This window comes from Hippocampus zosterae, chromosome 19 (genome assembly GCF_025434085.1).
Source record: "Hippocampus zosterae strain Florida chromosome 19, ASM2543408v3, whole genome shotgun sequence".
Lineage (NCBI taxonomy): Eukaryota > Metazoa > Chordata > Actinopteri > Syngnathiformes > Syngnathidae > Hippocampus > Hippocampus zosterae.
In genome coordinates, this window is record NC_067469.1 from 9163492 (window position 1) to 9185248 (window position 21757).

General features: G+C 42.7%; 1 protein-coding gene across 5 annotated transcripts in view; it reads left to right on the forward strand.

Moving 5' to 3' along the window:
* Window positions 1–21757, forward strand: part of nbas (NBAS subunit of NRZ tethering complex) — an 89171-nt gene that overhangs the window by 58043 nt on the left and 9371 nt on the right. For all 5 annotated transcript variants that reach the window (XR_007960066.1, XM_052052606.1, XM_052052608.1 and 2 more), the window contains exons 43-50: window positions 167–277; window positions 2562–2815; window positions 4716–5062; window positions 6495–6737; window positions 8647–8849; window positions 9553–9642; window positions 10510–10693; window positions 20567–20703. Coding sequence is in view for 4 of the 5 variants with exons in the window: in XM_052052606.1 (XP_051908566.1) it covers window positions 167–277; window positions 2562–2815; window positions 4716–5062; window positions 6495–6737; window positions 8647–8849; window positions 9553–9642; window positions 10510–10693; window positions 20567–20703 (1569 nt within the window). In the remaining variant the exon portion in view is untranslated. The remainder of the gene's footprint in view (window positions 1–166; window positions 278–2561; window positions 2816–4715; window positions 5063–6494; window positions 6738–8646; window positions 8850–9552; window positions 9643–10509; window positions 10694–20566; window positions 20704–21757) is intronic.

Sequence of the window (21757 nt, forward strand, 5' to 3'; positions counted from 1 at the left end):
TGACATGCCCACAATTTGGAGCAACATTTTGGAAAACATCCTTTCAAAATTTCAGCCTTCAGAAGTCCTCATGTATTATGTCAATATTTGCTTTGAGATGTATGTTTGTGTGTAGCACGAATGATTGGTCATTATTTTCCCGTCCTCTGTGTTTGCGTGTTCTTAGGACCCTGGACGACGCCGTGTATGGGATCTCGTTGTCACTGGCTAAGCGCTACCGTGTTCCTCTGTGGGAGGTCCACATGACTCATCTGGAGTTCCTTTTTACAGACAGCGGGTATGCACTCATTCAGACAACTTTACCCAACTTGTCTCTAATGGACTGTACGTACTCTTGAGGCTGACTCTTTAGGGGGAATGCCGCGGGATGGGAGTCAACTTTAGTTTTAATCACGGGATTGCGACAGGAATATCCAACACTAAAGGGAAAAAAAACTTAGAGTCCATGCAGAAGATGGGTAGGGGTGACAAACTTATTTTATATAGCTGACCTCCAAAATGGGAGTGGGAATTATTCTGAATGGGAGCAGGATGGGATGGGAGTCATTTTCACCGGGACCGGATGAGACAGGGTTTTTAAATTTCATTTTTATTTCAATGGTCTGTAAAGGAATTTTTTTTCTCTGGGTTGTGAGAAGCAACGGGACTGAAAACCGTGTCACCCTCTCACACACACACGTGCACCCATGGCAGCCACATCATTAGGTACACCAACCAAGTTGGACACCATTGTGTAAGATACATGGCACCTTCGCCAAGGGAGGAATGGCACCTTCGCCTTCATTAGGGCTGTTCACACGGCACACATTTGCTCCGGTGCTGCACCGAGATATTTTGTTGCGGGATATTTTGCACCGGAGCAAATTGTGTGGAGCGTTCACACGTACAAAGCCGCTGAGCGGGGCAGCCCCGGTACAGTGGACACCATTGTGGCTGCCCCACTTGCGTTCACACGGCAGTTTCTGCAGCGGACTAAAACGACAGAAAATGAGCTGTCGTGTTGGTTCTTTTTAAAACGTACTGTATATACACAACTCAAGCGAGTACTGGACCAGCACGTCCTTCTCCTTCTCGGTCTCCGTGCCTTCTGCCCGAGAGTGACCGCCCAAGAAAACGTAAACGAACAATGACTTCAATGACACTTAGAAAAGCAAACACTAATGCGCCAAACAGAAAATCAAGAGAGGAAATCACAAAATAAATTCTATGGAGGGCGGGGGGTTGTGAACAAACAACAAAGGAACAAACAACTCCGAGACAGTCCAATCTCCTACAAAAGGAAAGATGTTACTAGCCAAGTCTTGTGTCGTTATGAACACATTACGGAAGTCCGACAGAGCACGAAAGCAACGCATTCTCGCCATACGTACTCTTCACAAGCATTTGCTCTGGAGCTAATTTAACCCAGTTGCGTTCACACGTGCAAATTTACACCGGTGCTGCTTGCATATGCATTTGTATGCTTGCGTGTATGTGTTTGAGCACTTGCATGTAGATCAGTGAGAAATATTCGCACTGTCATGACAGGATATAAGAAAATGCTTCATGGATTGTGTTTCATGATAAATTATAACCAATAGTGGGCCATGTGTGTAGCTGTCTGTGTATTTGTGTCTTTGGGCATGTTATTGATTGACTGCATGTGTGACTGCTGTTAATATTGTAAATGGAGCTGGTGGAGGTCACTGGTTCATTGCAGAAGAGACTTTTGCTTTATTACACTGAATAGAAAGTGTGGCCAAGATTGATTACACTAGCGGATCCCGACCGCGACATTTGGTCGGGGGCTACATACATAGCCAGACAAAGAAAAAAAATATATATATATATATATATATATATATATATATATATATATATATATATATATATATATATATATATATATATATATATATATGTTGTGTTTCTAGTTTTTAGAGCAACCCTGTCTTTTAAAGCAGAGGTGTCCAGATTCGGTCCTCAGAGGCCTGCTTTAAAGAATATTCAGCTCCCAAAGTTTGTTTCAGTGAGTGTCATGACAATTGGTCCACATGTCTATCATTACTAGATAGGCCCACCAAAAAGTCTTAAGAACACATCCCTGAAAAGACACAGGAAGTCCGCCATTTCTGTTCGCAGCAGCAATTTTAAAGTAATTTTGGCCGTTCCCCGGGGCTCATTCAAAGAATATTCTGCCCCGAAGCCAGTTTCACCCAACAACATCAAATTTGGGACACATGTATATCATGAAGAGTTCCACAAAAAAGTCTCGAGGGGCTGTGCTTAAATGATAGATGAAGTCTGCCCTTTTGGTTTGAAGTAGCACAATAGTAAGATCATAATGGTGTTTTTCAAGGGACATTCAGAAAGAAAATTCTCCCCGCCCCCAAAGTTAGTTTCACTTGGCAGTCAGAAATTTGGTAGGCATGACTTTCATGGGTAGGACCCACAAAAAATTCACAAGAAGCCATGCTTGGAAAAGCCTTCCTGTCTTCCATTCCTATTCCTTATCAAAAATGCGAATTGAGGCTTATGTGTGACTTTATTCTACATATGTGATGTCCCTAATTTTTTTGCAGTCTGTCCACCAAGGACATCGAATCACGCAGCGAGTCACTGGGCCTGTTGGCCACGCTGAAGAGCGACCCACAGAGCTTTTACGGCCACATGAGCAAGTATGTGCTGCCCAGCGTGGAGGGCAGCGACCTGAGCCGGCTGCTCTACTACTACACACTGCTGGACGCCGCCGGCTGCCGACCGTACATGGACGCCGTCGCCATCACGCCTGACAGCCACATCAAGTTGCTCAAGAAGCTCCGTGCTGTGGCCAGCGGTGAGTTGTCAATTCAATTTGAGATGTTATCATCACACATGTACAGAAATAGCGCAGCCAAGAGAAACACGACCAAAAGACTAGAAAAGACTCTTGGAAGTGGATAAATACAATTTCATGGAGCAAATATTCAAATTTAGGTTGCTTATGTTGGTCAATGCTTCTGGTGCTCTGTAGTGCTTCACTTGCCCTGACCACTCACCACTGGTCAGTGTCCTCTCCAAGGTGGTTTGTGAGCAAGTTTCACTTTGTTACCGCTTGAGTGCGCAAAGTTTACAATTGAACGGCTGGCAATGCGGCGACCGGTCTCTGAGGACTTTGCGGAAAGGTCAGCGGGGTTTTTCACGCCTCACTTGCGCCGTCTGCTGTGTGATGACGCTGCAGCTTTCACACATGCTGCCGGCTGACGCTCAACCCCATTGCCAGGTTGTTATTGTTTTTTTTTTCCTCATAATTGTGTCACAGAGAAGCTGGGCTTGTCTTGGTTGTTACTTTCCATGAGGCACTTGTGCTTTTATTTCGTTGTTAGTTTTAAATGCGGTGTGTTTGATTGTTTTATTTCTCAAATTATTTTTTTAAAAAACTATTTTCAATTTTTTTTCATTTCCTAATTCTTGTTTGTTTACACATCAACTGCTCATTTGTTTCCACTTTTTACATTTTTGTTGAAATTTTAACACGATGCGCGCGAGGCCTTTTGTGCAGTTCAGATCATCTTTTTTTTGAATTGTCATACTGATTTTTTAATGAAAAATGTTTCCTTATTAAATTCTAATTGCAAAGGTTTAATTTGCGTTATAAATTACCCACCCACATCAAGCATTTGTTATTGATTTATTATTGTCGATCAACCGAACAAAATTCATTTTCCGGTAATGCCCCACATGATTGGCCGCTTGTTGCTTGGCAGAATTTGTCACCCGCAACCATCAAACTGCCCCACCTGCCAGCATCATTAAAAATGCATATACTTCCAATCTAATGTGTTTTAATTGTGGGCTGACGGCACCCCGCGGATGGGCAGACACATGTAAATAAATACTTGTGAATGTAAAATATAGACTGTTAGGAATGACACAAAAGAACACGTTGTACCCTATTTGTGTATGCGATTTTGCTCACAACACGATACAGACGGCCATTTGAGTGTGTGAGTGGGCGGGGGAGTGAGCATTCGTATGAGTGCAACCTCCTCTCTTCTTTGCAGCTCAAGTGTCTGCCTGTGTCTGTCTGGAATTGCGCGCGTGGGTGCATGCGTGTGTGTGTTTATCACAGTTTGATGTGTGCATGCGTGTGTGCGCGCGCGCGCATATGTGCATCTGCCACCCATAGGCGGGCCACTGTTGAATATTTCAAGCTCAGACAGGCTGCCATACTAATGCGTTTGTCTGTCTGCTTTACAGCACGCATGACACAAAGCAACAACAGCAGTCACGTGCATATTTTGTGTTGGGACTATACATCAAGATGGAAAATATAAATATTCCTGTAATTTGAATATTTAAAAAAATAAATAAAAGCTAACCCCCGGAGCATTATTGCACAAGCCTCCAGATGAAAAAAAAACGAACATTTTTTCCATTGTGCAGATGCAAGTAACCTTCGTAAAGTGTATAACATTTAAAAACTGTTACAAAGAGTTAAAGATGAGTATAGAAATAAGACATCGCTTACTAAAATTACTAAAAGAGCGAACAGCGCAAGAGCACGATTTTGGAAAACTGTTTTAAAAAGGCTCTGAAAGACTTGGTATGGGGAAGGCATAGTTATAACCTGATTTCTGGTAATGGTCAAGAGTCCATTCTATCATTTTATACAATGTATTTGTTTTTAACTAACCTTTCCTTTTGAATATGCAAACCAATAACACGGCAAATTAATTTCTTTCTTTTGGTGGCAGGCTTAAACTACCGCCACCTCACGGACGAATCCCGGGACCCGCTGGCCGCTCTCGAACCGGTCCTGACCAGTCAGAACGTGTTGTCCATCTCTAAACTGGCCCATCTGCTGCCGAAACCCGGCGGCATTGGCCAGGGGGCGACATTGTCCGCCAGTGCGATCCACACCACCTGGCTGCGCAATTTGTTCTGGAAGGGCGACGCTCATCTTCTCAAGAGCCCGCCTCTCAACGAGCAGGACTACCTGCACGCCTACGACACCTGCGCCAAGTACCTGGACAGGCTGCTTCCTGTCCACGCCGTCCACTTCCTGGATGATATCACCTTCTCCACTGAGGCCATCACGCATGTAATTAACTCTCCATTTGCAATTGTCATTATTTCTTCATTGCGCGAGAGTAACACAATTATAGCAGCCTGTTGTTTTTCCTCCTCCCATTGCTCTCCATTCGCCACCATTTTTTCTAATCTGACTACTTTTTTTTCCCCCCACTCCATCCCTCCCTTGAGTGAGCTAATTTCTGCCTCTCCCCCTTTCAGCGCCAATTAAAGTGTAGCACCCAGCAGGCTGCACTGTGCTCCCCGTGCACACTTTAACATGCACTTTATCTCCCTGAAACCTGCTGTCATGCCTTTCTCCATCAACTCCGAGGGGGGGAACCGTGACTCCTCTCACTGACTCCCTTTTGCCCCCCCCCCACCCCCCCATGACACATACTCCCCACACATGATGGATGTCTCCATTTCCCACAAGGCCACGGGGCGAAGGCACAGCTGACCGCCCACTGGACCTTATGTACTCAGTGTAATTTTTTTGCCAGAAAGTGGTGGGAAACGCTCACTCTCTCTTGGCCTTTTCAGATGATTCATCACAGAGAGAGAGCGTTTTTAATGTTTAACCTTCAGCTTGTAGTTACTGTTGACGCCGCTTACTCATCCACTCGACACTTTTAGGCCTGCCGCGTACTGAGCCACCCGGCCGAAAGCGACTGGACAGAACAGGCTTTGAAAAAATGACTCCCCCGCCGCGCATCAGACAATTGAACCTCGAGCGTCTAAACCAAATCGCTGCAACACAAAAACTACAACACTGTGATTTGAGAAATTTACATAGATAGTTTTGCAAAAAAAGATACAATGCCATTGTCAAGGAAGAACATCTCCCACGTTGCAATGCAGTTTAGACAATTTAAATATTGGATAGCTGCAAAGCCAGTGGCTGATGGTCGAGACTCCCAAAAAAGGTTACGATTCATTTACCTCATGAGGCTCTTGTAGTGTGTTGTCATTCTATCTATGTGTCGTAAAAGCCATGAAATTCCACCTTCATTGCAAGGTCATTTTGGCTGGAAAAAAAAAGGTGCAATTCATTCACACCATTAGACTGTGTGTGTGTGTGCGTGTGTGTGTGTTTCCTTGAGACAGAATGAAGTCTCCCAGCAGCCAAAGGCCTGCTCTTTTCCTATTGAATTGTTAACTTGCTCATACCTGATCCAATCAATCACACCCTGCTGGTAGCTATCATCTGTGCGCGCACACACACACACACACATGCTGGCACACACCCAAGCTTGCTGGGGGTATTATTGCTCACTTGTTGGTTTCTACCTGCCTCTTAATGCCTTGAATGTCCCTGTACTGTGAAAATAAATATGCCTTGTCAATTTGACAACACAGAGAAGACTGTATGCAAACCGAGGCATCAAAATGGTGACATATCAAGCCACCCGCGCCATTGTCAGGTAATCAATTGATGTCATTCCCTTCTATTTGGTTTCCAGCTCAGCATCCAGGCGCGCTCCGAGGTGCTCCGGCGATCCACCAACACACTGAGGCTGCTGGCCGAAAAGAGCAAGAAGCGAGGAGGGCGAGCGACAGCCAGCGGTGAGGCGACCAGCAAGTGGGAAGACGTGGAAGAGGCCGCGATGACTTTGGACGACGCCCTGGCCCACCTGCACCAGTCGCAGGCCCACTTGGAAACGCTGAGTCATGACTTCATCACGTCGCTGCGAGACAGCCCGCAGGTAAAGGCCGTCTGCATCTGCCGCATCATGTTCACACGTGACTGGACATACTTCATCAACACTGCACTGAACAAAAATGACATGACAAAACAACATTTATAACTAGTATTTTGTACACTTAGTTTATTTGTTTTATTATTACATTTATTTCATACCTTTGTTGTATTTTTTTGATAGTCATGTTTTATTCTTTGTTTTTTTCTTTTGCTTTTTTAATTTTCCAATTTGGCATTTTTTAAATTCAGTTTTATGTTCTATATATTGATTAATTTTATTTAAGTGATGTTATTAATATTTTTGTGGTGCATTTGCAATTAGTTTGTTTTTCAGTTTTTAAATTCACCTGAAAATTACTTTTTCCAATTTCATATAATCATAATCTTTCACTAATATAAAATATAACTTAATTGTAATTGCTTCCTACTCTTGATGAAAACATCTTAAAATAGTCAAGTTTCAATATTTCAGTTTTTTGATTTATTAAATATTTTGTTTATTGAGGTGAAAAAAAAATTAATGACCAACAAATTTGGCCTTAAATATCACTACAATAATATATACCGGTAATTTCAAATGCAATAACATACAAATTTGCCGATGTTTGAAACGTTTTTATCAAGTATAATATTATAGAATTCTATTTTATTTATTATAAAATTCTTGCGGGGTATTACCAGAGCATGGAATGGATTAATGGCATTTGCATTCATTTTAATGGGGAAAGATGATTTGAGTGTGTGTTGAGTTGTTAGCATGGTCACGGAATAAATTAAACTGTCATCTCAAGGCATCACTCACTGCAGTTCTTTTGGGGAATTGTTTGAATACGCACACACATAAATACCACTGTCTCTTGCCTCTATGACGTATTTGGCGGCATACTTTGTTGTTTTTTGTTTTTCCCATTGTGGATGTTCTATGCTTCCACGCTGGAGTGCGTCTGTCGCGCTCTTTCTCACGAAGCAACTTCTCCTGCTGTCACCTTCCTGTTGCTACGTGTGCACACTCGTGTGTGGACGCACTCAAGAAGGGAGGTTATGATTTGGCAGTGTTGCTATGCAACGGTCAGACATGGGTAAAAGATGGTCATTTCTGACTCCCACGCTCTTTGCATGTTGATCACATTGAAACCCCGTTTTCCACTTTTGTTTTATATTTTGTTTTTGTTTTTTAATCGCTATTTTATACACACGGTCCTTTCACAATACAAAATATGATATGATGACACCCACACACCCACATACGCACCCAATGTGAAGCTGCTCTGAAGCCATTGTGTCCTCAGTTCGATCTAATGGCTGAACAATCAAATTGTCCTTTTTGTTACTGATGTGAATCCAGATTTGCTTATTTCCGCTTTTATCTTTTTCGCCTCGTCTGACCCCGTTGTAAAGACTGTCAGGGAGTGTGCATGCTTCTTAGGCGGCCGACAATAATAAAGTCTGCAGCATCACATCGGCCATCTGGGCCCAATTGGACCCTTTCCCGAAAGACTTCCGAGTGACTTACGACAAGAGGCGAGCGACACGTACCAAGTGCAACTTCAAAACTACTGGCCATTTGAGCTGGGGGCCAAAACACTTCTTTTCACTTCACAGCCATCCATCAAAACAATACAAAATAGTGCGGTGAATATCGCCGCTGTGACAGGCTGCCGTTACACCCTGAGGTTTTAACTACCACAAATGTTTATCGCCTGTAGGGCCTTTATTGCAATGGCTCCTTCAGGGCCATTTTCCCGTGAAGTGTAGCCAAGTGCGTTGTGGGAAAGTGTTGTTACAATAGACCATATTGTATTCCTGCTCCTTGCTTTTAGCTTAAACGGTCCTAAGTATATCCATTTGGTACAATGGTGGCACTGTTATGCCCCTTTCCATTTCATTTTGGTTTGCTTTCTGGTCCATCCCAGGAACAACTGCGGGGCTACAGCCGACTTTACGATCTGTCCCGCTCCGAGAGGTCCAAGGTCCACGAACTGGCAGTCACCATGGCGACCGACGGCCAGCCTCTCCAGAGTATCCGCCAGCTCCTGCACATCGCCTTGGCACAGCAAAACCTATCGGTCAAAAGTGTGCTGCAGGACGCTGTGGCTAGAGTTGTCGCTGTGCTCAGGTACCCTGTGATATGATTTTTTTTGGGGTCATTTTTTGGTGACAATATCAAGGTGCAGCGATTATCGGTCATGTATTTAGTTAACTCGTCAACCAGTTTTAAACGCTCTCTTCAAAAACCCACTCTTTGACAAAATGTAGTCAAGGTATCACAATTCAGTTAAGTAGCTGAGTTAAGTCATTAAATTGATAAGCTATCATTCAGCCCGCCGTGTTTCTTTTTGCGAGTTTGTGGCGGTCCAAGGGGACGGCCCAAAATTGCTTCCATTGGCGCTTATTCTTTCAGACAGCCAGCAAAAAGCTGAATCCATCAGTGACGGACTGACGGCCCTTCCATCGATATTGACGGAAGAGTGTAAATGCACACTTCTGATAGTTTGTTAGTCAAACACGAACAAATTAGCAACTAGCTAAGAGCTAACCAATTCCAACCAATCATAATATCCTCATAGGAGTGAGAAGCTCAAAATACCAAAATTATATTTCAATAATTTTTTTTAATACATTGATTTCCTTGCACAGCGTTTAATTTCAATTGGGTAACTGAAAGAAAAGACTTTGATTTCCTTTCTGAGTGCTTGTCCCCCACGCCCCGTCACACGTCTTCTTTTGCACCTCTTATCTTAATGAACTCTTATGTAAGACCATTCCCATCATTTTGCACTCACTTTTCTGGTTTCTGGTATGCGTGTGTTTGTTTTCAGCGGCGACCCTGACATCCTGACAAACCACACAGCAGCCCTCGACGTGCTCAAGGCCATGGCGATGGCAGTGCACAGCAGTGTACAGGAGGGGTACGTCGTGCACACATGCCCACGCATTGGAAACACCGTTTGATTGGCACTGTCACGGACGTGTTAACACTATTTATTTTTATGCTTGTCACTATTGAAAAGATTGTTCCTGAAAATATGTTTGTTAGTATTAGACTAGGTTCGATAGAAAGCTAGGGCTAGCTAGGTAGTTAGTAGGCTAGCAAATTAGTCATTCCGATAAATGCAACAATGGACGGTGAGATACTAGTCAATTAGTTAATTAGCTAGCCTACTAGCAAATGGTTGGTTGGTTAAATGTGTAAAAATGCTTTTTTGTTGTACATTTTTTAGTTCATTTTTTTAATAGCCTCAACTATTTGCCATAGTTGATAACCTGTTAATTAGATTTGGCAAAAAGTAATTCATTTCTTGGGCGCCCCGGTAGTCCAGTGGTTAGCACGTCGGCTTCACAGTGTAGAGTTTGCATGTTCTCCCTGGGCCTGCGTGGGTTTTCTCCGGGTGCTCCAGTTTCCTCACACATTCCAAAAACATGCGTGGCAGGCTGATTGAACACTGTAAATTGTCCCTAGGTGTGAGTGTGAGCGTGGATGGTTGTTCGTCTCTGTGCGCCCTGTGATTAGCTGGCAACCGATTCAGGGTGTCCCCCGCCTACTGCCCGGAGACAGCTGGGATAGGCTCCAGCAACCCCCGCGACCCTAGTGAGGATCAAGCGGTTCAGAAGATGAATGAATGAATAATTCATTTCTTTCTCCCAAATTAGCAAATTACTACATTACATTCAGTTGTGGAGTGTGCGGCCTTGGCGAGGTCTATTTTTGTCCAGAAAGTCTGTGTGGAAAGCTGTCTCTCATGGGACCTGACACGCACCCAATCTCACTCTTTCAGTGACAGCATGGTGAGCTCTGACGACCTGCTGGCCTGGCTGCGACCGTTCTGCGGCGACCCGTCGCTCCCGGTGCGTCCTCGAATCGCCGTGCTGCAGATCTTAGAGAGTAACTTCACCATGTGCGACGCTGATGTGCGTCTCCTGCTGCTCTACAGGACACAAGCTGTCCTCAAACACACCGAGGTAACACACGCACACACACGCACGCGCGTGCGCGCACACACACACACTAAACTCACCCAAAAGATCAAAAGAAAAATAAAACACTGTTGTCTCATGTAACTCTATGAACAAAATACTGTATTAAAATATATATTTTGGTGTATATACATTTTAAGAATGTCCCAATCACTTTTTTTCCCTCCTGAATCTGAGTGCAAGAAATCTGCCTTTTCCAAGCCCCTCATTCGATACCTCACTGATGCATTAAGAAGCAGGGAAAAAATGTGCATCCAAATTGTCTCAATTGTCTGTTTGTTTGTATTTGTTTTAGCCTTTAAATTTAGGACAACATTGGCTCAAACCAAGTTAACATCTTTTTACAGAAAACCAGCATAGCGGAACAAAATAATGATGCAAAAATTTTAATTAATTAAATATCCTGGCCTAAATAAACTAAAATGTAAAAAATAAAATAAAATAAAATAGCAAAAATTCAATTTATCTCTGTAACGCAGTTCAGATTCTTTTGTTGCTTTGTTACCTCTAGAAATTGTGGTGCTGGGGGTGTTTGAAGTTGAGAAAGACCCCAATGCAGGCCTAGCTACACAATGCACAGAAAATAAACGATGACTTTGTTTTGGTAAAGTATGGTGAAGTGAACCTTTGATGACAATATTCCCTCAAATTTCCATTGAAATTACTCTGCCATTCCGTCACTTCATTGACTAATTAAGGGTCTGCAGAATTCAGGTGTTCATGTACGCTTGGCAGTAGTAGACAGGCGTGTGTGTGTGTGTGTGTGTGTGTGCGTGCGCGCGTGCTTGGTCCCATTCGCTATAGCTGCCAGGTGCGCGCGCACACACACACACACACACACACACACACACACACACACACACACAGTTGTGCACTACCGTGGAAGTGAACAGCCAAAGGGAGCAGTTATAATTATTTTTTTTTTTTGTGAAAGGACGTTCTACACTGTACCTTCTCTCTAAAGGTCTTTCAATGCGCATGCAGTCTTTTTCTCGACACATTTGAAAGATTTAATGCATAACGTTTTTCTACTTTGAGTGGGGTTTTTTTCCTCCATCCGTTCTGCTCCCCAGATTGTCATCCTAAAGCGTGCTCCAGAGATGTTCAGAGTACCTCTCCACAAACAAATCTTATGTGTCGTCATGATGGTTGCTCAGCACATGGTTAAAGGGATTAAATAGCTAGTTGTCCACTGGCCAAGTAGTGACTTGGACAGAAAAAAAGAATAAATAGTCATTAGTGAGGTTTGTAATATTAAGCAAAAGATAGTCCATTTGTCAGCAAGTAAATTTGTTGGTTAATTAGCTAGCTAGCCGGTTGACTGTTAGCTAATTTGCGTGGTAGCTGGATGTCTTGAAAACTAGTATATTTAATGATCAGTTAGTAGGATTACTTGTTCACTTAGCAAACAAGTTATTGTACTATCAGAGTCAACTGTCAAACTAGTCATTTGGTTAGCTGGCTAGCTTTTTCTTATTAGGATCAGGCAGGCATTACTACTTGCTTAGTACAACCATGCTAGTCTCATGTCTGATGACGTAGTTAACTAGCTAGTTAGTTAGCCAGTTGTTCAGTTTGAAAACTGCTTTTCTTCTTTCTTCTTTCTACCTACATTCTTGCTGCTGGAGGCTGTAAATTTCCCCAGTGTGGGACAAATAAAGGATACCTTATTTTCTTATATTCCGTTTGTGTGAAAAATAGTTTGTCGTGTCACTTAATCAACTCAAACTAGTTAGTCGTATTTGACAAAATTGTTTTGTAGTTGCTCATTTGGGGAAAAAAATAATTAGCAAACTAACAATTAATTAGAAGGATTAGACAAAAACAGTTTGAAAAGAAGGGGCCATACTTTGATGTCTCATCAGGAAAACAAGAAGCCAACAGAGAGGCCGACACTTAGCATTTAACTCGCGGCGAGGTGAAGCCTTGCATAGATTTTGTGACTTCATCTGGAGTGATTAGTCAAAACCAGCGACAGTTAAAATGTCACCCCTGTCAGGACGGGAGCGCGTCTTTTCTCCGCGAGCGTAGCATGCATGCGCGTTAATTTATATTGTGCGCCACACATGGCCTTTTGCCCGCCAGGGCAGTAATTTACTTTATTTGTTTGCGACATTTAGCAGACAAAAAAACTGACATGAATGCAAATTCTGCATGGGTGCGTGTGAACCCTTGCACATTAAAGGAAGGATTGTAGAATTACCCCCGCCAAGGAGGATTTCATTTTCATTTGCAATTCATCCATTTTCCAATATGCTTATCCTCATAAGGGTCACAGGCATGCTAGAACATATCGCACCCGCATTCAGGCAGGGGGTTGGGTACAAGCCCAATTGTAGGGCACACATTGACAAAAACAACCACACACACTGACAATCACTCCTAAGGACAACCAAGAGTGTTCCATTAACCTACCCTGCATGTTTTTGAAATGTGGGAGGAAACCCGAGTACCCGAAGAAAACCCACCCAAGCATGGGGAGAACATGCAAACTCCACCCACCCAGTAAGGTCAGAGCCTGCAATTAAACTCTGGACCTCTACTTTATCAGACAGACGTGCTAACTCCTTGAACACCAATTTTAATTTGACAGAAACAAAAAGATTCAAACATTAGCAGCAAAACTTTCTCTTGTATGAAACTGTAGTGTCAGTTTCAGAATGAACGCAAGTGGCTGGCTGGATACATAGTCACTGCAATGGTAGTGAGGCCACTCTCAACACGTCACAGGTCGCTGTCGTGCTAGCTCGTCCCTAAACTGTTATTTTCCTTATTTTTAGCAGACTTCATCTGTGACCCTCAGGCGGTCTTCTGCAGCCAACACTTTACTTAGTTTCCAAGCTTATAGCCTGGAGAGACCGCCTCTTGTCATCTAGCCGGTCGCCACCATGGATGATTCACTCTGTAAAATAAAAAAATGGGAGCAGCGCAATAAAACGAGAGCAGAGTGAGGAGGAGTGGAAATAAGGCGAAAAAGACAAAAAGCCCGAGGAGGAGTTGAAATCATTCCAGTTGGAAGAACAATGTGCCATGAGTTGGACGGGGAACACTTGTTGTTTTAGGTTTGATGAGTTAGGCCTAATGCTCGCCACATTTGAATCAAAAACGAACTTTGACTGAGGAGCTGCAGCAAGTCAATAATTTCAGTCGCTGGATGACCCGGAGCTGTTCGCGACGAGCGTAATCATACATTTTCTCATAAAAGCAGACAGTGGTTTGAGCGAGCTCATCTATTCTTTATCATCCATCCATTTGTTTATCTATCTATCTGTCTGCACACCTGCCATCCATCCATCCATTTGTCGATTTGGCTAAACAAGCCGTCGATACAGGAACTGAGAACATTCAGAAAGAGATTGTGTCACCCAGATTTGCCCAGAATTTTTCCCGGTGTTGTGCTCCTGGGCGATCGTACCCCGGTCATAAGTAATTGCGAGGCGTTTACGTGTTCCCCGCTCGGAGCGTTCCTTTTTTCTTTGACCTTTTTTTCCTCACTGATGGAATATTCATGGCACAGCCTCCTCCCCCCAACCCCACCGGGAAGGCTGCATGCATGATGAAGGACAGCGCAGTCTGGCTCCAAATGGGCTTCATTTTAAAATAGTGTGTGTGTGTGTGTGTTAAATATTGATATTTTGTGGGCTGAGCTTTCATGTCAAGCAGGCGTGTGTGTTCGCGGCCGGTAGGTGTGTAGTTTCAATCTGTTTTCTTCTTTTCATATGGTTTCACCTAGAGGTCCACACTTTGTTACCTCGACACACATTTCAAGTGCCCCTCAGCTTCGCCGGGGACGACTGGCAGCCATGAGACAATATAAACACCCAACCAACCTAAAAGAAACAGTCGGTCCTGACCTAAAAGCGGAGCGACGGAGTTTGTTGCGGAAAAGAAACAAGCATGTCCATCAGAAGACTTACTTTTATGCGAATAGGTTTTGTTTCTGTGACACTTCAAATTATTATAAAACAACAAAAACAAGACTGAGAAAGGCATTATGAAGGCAAAATGATTTATTTACGGATGTACAACAAAACCCTGAAAGGCACTTATAAATAAAATGTATTATTATTATTATTAAAACAGGCGGCGTGAGCGGCACTGAGCCATCGAATGGCTCTCGTTGAACGTTTATTCATTTATTTTTTTTGGTTTTGTCTTATTTACATGGCATCCACCATGACTCCATGAACCGCGCCATCATTTTCGAAAGTCTCTCACACGCCTTCCCATTACGACGCGCTTTAAATATATTTGTCGATGTGCTTGAATACCTTTTTGTATATGAAGTGTTCCCCTCCTACATTGTAGTTTTTTTTCTCCATAGGATACTTATAAAAGTCTGCGCTGCAAGGCTAGGAAAGGTGTACTGCTCAAGTCAAAAGTAGAAAACAGCAGACAGGATACTTTCCATGCGCACGATGTGAATTTCTGTGCGTGTTCAGCTACACTCTTTGACACGGCGATAAACCGCCAGAACGCAACATCCCGCTGGCCCTGAGGCTTTTTTGCCCTTCTCTTGTTTATGTCTCATTTAGTCTCTTATCGGCTTTTTTTTTCCTTTTAAATCCTCCCTCTCTCTCCTGCCCGTTGTCTTTTCTCTCGTGCGAAGTGTGCGACCTCTACAACTTCATTCCTGCCCGCCGCTCGGGACATTAGCCGCAGTAGGTAGATGAATATTGATGAGCTGGCAGAAAAAGCCCAAAGCATCGACGCCGCTCCCTAGCCGATACACACTGACAAGCCCAAATGGGGCCTCCTTCCGCTGCTTCTCTCTGTCGCGCGGGTCAAGGACAAATAGAGAAGGTAAATGGCCTTAACTTAACTTTCAAGAGCCAATCACGCTAGACTACTGTGTATCCACACAATGTTGAAATCACTTTAAAGACGCCGAAAAGTGAATTCCAAGATTTATTTTCTTGATACTGTAAATCAGGGGTGGCCAACCTGTCAGGGACTAAGAGCCAATTTTTTTACTGTTATTGCAAAAAGACACACACACACATTGCGATCGAAGTATTGGGCACCCTGCCATAAAAACAGAGGTAATTCGCTGACTAGCTTCGCACTTAACGCCGTTGTCTACGCATGAGCGGTGATTCAGTCATCTGATTGTTTGCCCTCTATGTCAATCAAGTAACGGGATTGATGACAGGCTGACGTTCTGTATATTAAGCACCGTTGTTTGAATAGCGGCGCCATCACTGAGGCGTTTTCCACAATTGTCGTGTGAAAGCCCGGGAGCCGCATGGAACCAGCCAAAGAGCCACATGCGGCTTGCGCGCCACAGGTTGGCCACCACTGCTGTAAATACATTACTCGTTACTGAAAATGTGCAACAAGTATTCAAGTCTCAGTTGTGGAGATGTAGTAACTAATTAAGAACTTGATTGCCTTGGTACCGCATCAGCAGTTAGTCACCATATTTGGGCTATGCAGTTAGCTAGCTAGCTATGTTTGCACTGCGAAAATGCATCTTCCCTCTAAAGCGAGCACTTTAGAGCCCGTCGTTGTTAGCCGAAAGTGCGCGCACGTCACGCAGAGGGAAGACAGAAGAGCACGGATAGTTTCTATCTATCTTCTATATATATATTGTGCGTCGTCCCGCACGCGGTCTGTCCTTCCGTCTGTCCCTTTTCAAAACGTACCTACTTCACCGCGCAGCTCAGGAAGTGGCTCACTACGATCGCGCGGGCATCTTAGCGAAAAAATGTTGTCTACCCACAAGCATTGCAATGAAATTGTTAGTTATTTAGTAGAGCTAAACATCTCTTTATTTTCGCGATAAGCAATGAAGATGAACAAAAAGTTGAACCAAGCAACAACACTTTTGTGGGCCGAAGGCCCACCTTACCAGCCTTCCGCAGGAACTAGCTGATGAGCCGCCCGGAGGGCGGGGAACCACCACCTTACCAGCCTTCCGCAGGAACTAGCTGATGAGCCGCCCGGAGGGCAGCGAACCAGCTAGTTTATTTATATTTGCGATAAAAAATAAGTTTGACCTAACTGACAGCAAGTGTATGGAATGGGATTTCAGGGAGGCATGAATCGCAATTTTTGAATACTTGTCACATAAATGTGACTTTTTTTTTCAATCATTCACGTTTGCTGGATTATTAACAACATTTCTTTGTGGAGTGTCGAACTGGCGTATCTGTTAAGGATTTTCCACATTTCTATTGAATATAAATGTGAATGCATGAACCCTTACATCATGGCCACTGGTCCTCTTTCATCATCGGACACAAATTATCATAATCTTCAGACCTACATTGTCATCTCTGCTGACCACTTATTCACAAAATCAGATTTAAAAAAAGAAAAATATATATTTTATTTGAACTAGTTGAACTTCATCAATATAATATGATCATGTGTTTAGTTCCTAAATGTAAACTTTGGAGAAAAGTAACCGGTCAACATCCTCTTAATACCAAGTGAGGCCCTTATTGTAATTAGTGAGACAAACACCGCATGCATTTAGCAAAAGGTAATCATCAGACTTTTTATGACATGGAAGTGTTTCAATGTTCTCGACTTTTCACTTGATTAATGTTCAGGTAATGATGGAGAATTATTTCAAGTAATGACATGCAATGACCTCATTTGTTTCTCCGAGTGTAATTAAGCAATGACTTATGTAAATTTGGCGTAGATAGCTATCATTAATTCTTCAAGCATTTTCTTTATTTGTCCCGACTCCACCTCAAACAATAAAACTCCCGTCTTGATTTTATATTCAGCCTCTTAATTGTGCCAGCCGCCTCATTAGCATGCGCACTTTTATCCCACTTTGCTCGTTTAACATTGTACAATGCTGCAAATCCTCAGGGTATGCACCAAATTAGTGCTCGGACGAAGGAGAATAAAAAAAAAAGGGGCAGCAAGACACTGAATCTTTTCCTAGTTTTCTCTCCTCAGCACTTTAAGACCATGAGCATGCATTTAAAGAAGACATATTCTGCATTTTTTCACCTTTGAAAAGAGTGTCCTGCTGTTTTAAGAATCTTTCCCTGATTGACTTTTGTTAAAATGCGTCAAATAGCTCCGGATTAAATCTGTCTCCAGTTGCAGCTGATCCATTGACAAGTCTGGCTCTCGTTACCTTGACAACCAGATGCAGTGCTACTTTAGGGTGTTGCAACTAGACGAGCAGCTTCGATTTGCAGAAGCATAGACTGAGTGTGTGCTAAAGTTGTGCTAATTTGAAGGAAAACAAGATGTTCGGAGGAAAAAAATTGACATGAGATTTGTTTTTATGTTACAATAAAGCGAATCACTCAGTTTTATTCTTAACTTTATGTTCGGAGTCTCAAGTTGCAAAGTTATGGGGAAACAAATTCAAATAGTAGCAAATTTTTGCAATTATGGGGTTGAGGGACCAATATTGAACCCTACCACTGTATTCTGAGAACAAAATATTATGTCAATAAAGTTTAATTCCAACAAGAAAATGCAATATTCCAAAAAAAAGTCCGTTTTGTGTATCATTACAAGCTCACATTTTGTTCTCTTAAAAACGAATACTTCAATGAATCATTAGAAAAACAACAATAAATAGTATAAATTAATTTTCGTTATATGGCACAGTAAAATAATGTATATGTCTAGTAACGATAATAATATAACTACATTCAAATCAAGAAATCAGATCAGTGCAAAATTGCCAGATAAAAAATGCTCAACCAAAACATAGTTTGTCTGACAATAGTTGGCCATCAACGCTAGCAAAACGCAAAACGGCAGATGGGCAAACGGAATAAGCAAACAGCTTCCTGCAATACTATTTTTTTCTCTCCACTCTGTCTAAATTCCAAATTGCCTATATACTGAGCAACCCCCCCCCCAAAAAAACATTAAAAAAACATAAAAACCAAAAGAAAAAAACAGCCGCTTACAAATCTGCGTGTTCATTTAGATTCGGCGGATAAATGAAACACGCCGGCAGTCACGCGGCATCTCTTTTTCCTTTTTCCCCCAAAAGGAGACAAAGCGGTGTGACGCTAACTGAGTGGTATTAAAGAGTGAGGCCAGACTGAGGAAGCGTTAATTATCCATTAGAGCAGCATGTGATCCGGAGGAACACCATTAGCAATGAATGAAGCGCACCACATTTTCCCCCCTTCAGCGTTAAGTAAAGATAAACGATGGTACACTTAAAGAAAGGCGAGCACTCTTTGCTAATAAACTCCTTGATGAATGGACTATGATGTCCGTTTCCCTCTACCCGCAGACAATAAGTGGCAACTGAAATGACGACTACACCACCTGCATTGCCGCTTGCGTATCTAACATTAGAACTTAGCTAACTAGCTAGCTTTCTCCCGACTCAACCTGCTTGAGCTCCATCGACCGCTAACAACATTAGAACTTACCTAACTAGCGACCTTGCTCCCGACTCAACCTGCTTAACATCCATTGAACGCCAAAAACATGAGAACTTAGCTAACTAGCTAGCTTGCTGCCAACTCAACCTGCTGAACCTCCATCGACTGACCTACTAACTGTAGCCACACAATTGCCTACCGAGCGACACTCTGTAAAAAAGCACAACTTGTATTTGTTGGTGGTGAAACAGTAGCTTCACTTCTTACAACACAGGTGTCGAACTCAAGGCCAGATCTGGCCCGCCACATCATTTTATGTGGCCCGCGGTAAGCAAATCAAACATCTCAACTTCCATAATGCTTGCTAAAATCTCGACCGAAATTTAAATTTCTCATATGTAATAAATAAGAGATATATTGTAAGCATTTTGTTGTAACCAAACCCCTCATTACAGTAACTTAAACAATAGTTAAATAAACCATTATTATTGACTTTATTTGGTTTCAGTCATAACAGCCCTTCAAGAGAAACTATAACTAAAATGTGTTACTATAACTAAATGCGACAAATGAGTTGGACTCCCTGGTTTCACAACCTTAAAATATACAGAAAGTGATTTGGCTTTTACGGCAACAATGTTAGTTAGTACAACAAAGCGATTAAGTGGTTTGTTCCTTAATGACTTGCTGAGTTGTTTTTACTTCTATCTTGAAGTTGAGGGGGAGGGGCAATTCGTTTCCTCTGAAAGGTGGGAAAAACAGCAAAACTTAAATATTGAGTTTCATTGCCCAACTTAAAATTTTGAAATGTTTTTTGCCCTGAAATTGCGAGTCAACTTCTTTTTTTCTTTTTAACTCATTCAGTACCAGCCAATTCTGGACCAAGTCTGAAAAGACGTTTAAAAACGTCTTTGGGAGTGAATGAGTTAACAGTATCCAGACCAATTTTCACACCGGCATGCCAACAATTGTACCACCCAACCAACCCACCTACTACCCCTCTGACGATGAACCTCACCAGCTATCTCCAAACAGTACCATCAACCGTATCGACCAACCAAACTTACAGTCAGGTCCATAAATTTGGGGACATGGACACAGTTGTCATCGTTTTGCTTTGTCTACCAATTGAGGCTGAATCTCTGCAATTGAAGCACGTCTTGTTTGTTGTTTTGTTGAGCCAAAAAGAAAACTGTCCATTTCCCAATATTTCTGGTCCTGACTGAATACCGCATTTTCATACAACACAAAATCCCAGGCATCTCGAAAGATCAGTCAAAATGCAGGAAGCCAGCTGACAATATCGGGAACGCTGCTTTGAAAAGAACATGTTCATCTGTTGCATCGATGATCAACAATGTCATTGAGGTTTGACGCCATACATGTCACTTTCCCACAAGTTCCTTTTTAACAACCCAATTCAAGAGTACAATATGATTTGTTGTACCTCGGTCGCGGTCCGCATCCGTGGTGTCGAGACGGCTTTTTTGGAAGCAGGTCACGTCACCCGATCTCCTCCCTGCCACTCCGCCAGGTGCAGATAGAAGACGTGGAGAATGAAGAAAAGCGCAACAGCCTTTTCCTGCAGCTTTTGGAGGCGGCGCGCAAGTGGGAGGACTTCCAGACGCTCATTTTGCTCCTGCAAGCTTGGCCGCCCTTCATGCAAGATGTGTAAGTGAAGCTTATTACTTCTTCCTTGCTGCAGCTGCGTGTAGACCAAGGCTTGGCGGCCAGTTCTGTTCTTTAATCCAGCCTACTAGGTGTTTGCATGACCAAGATTCACAGAATAGTTGTTGGAATCATTTTGCATTTTTTAAATTTTTGGTGGGTTCGGGGGTGACGGTTAGTCACTAACATGTACTGCATTTATTAACTTCACTCAAATTCACTTGTCAATTCACATCTTAAATCTTCCACGAAAACACTACTGAAAGCCAAAGTTAGACAACGCTGCCATCTACTGGGCTGTGTTCATCAGTACAGACAGGGAGAAGCTTGAATTCCATGGACAAGCTGGGCACACCTTGAAAAAAATGAAGTGACGAATAGACCGTAAACAAATTGAAACATCTACGGCAGTGAAATGATATTTCAAAACATTTTTTAAATCACATTTTTTAAAGCAAATGTAGCCCAATGTTTGCCCACTTTTGTTGTTATTTTCCATGGCTGAGGGGCAAAGTTGAATTTCTAGACCACAGCTGGTGCGAAATTTATCTCTGGATAAGGCGGGCGGTGCATGTCTCCGTGCAGCAGCTGGCGTGTCTCAGCAGTGTTTGGTTGCATCAACGATGGATCCGTAATGAAGTCCCTCTTCAACCCTGCTGACGGCCGTGGGGGTTTATCCTTGCGGCACGATGGCAGCACACACACACCAAAAAAAAAAAACCATGATGAGAATTGGTTTGGATGTTTGTCAACTAGATTATGGTGTTCATTATTGATGTTCACCACTGCCCTGTGAACCAAACACTGACATCTATGTGAGATGGACGAGCCGTCTAGAAATGTAGCTTGGCTGCAACGTGCTTGGAACATTTTAAGAGTTTTTGGATCCACCTTTTATTGTGATCACCAAAAAACCTAATGGTTTCTTTCTCACACCCTTTCAGGCTTTTATGGAAATCACTTTGTTAGATTTGATATTGTCCTGCTTACAAACAAACAGCAATAAAAAAAGCGTAGGCAATAGTCCCACTTCCTCCTGTTTAATTAGGACTCACTT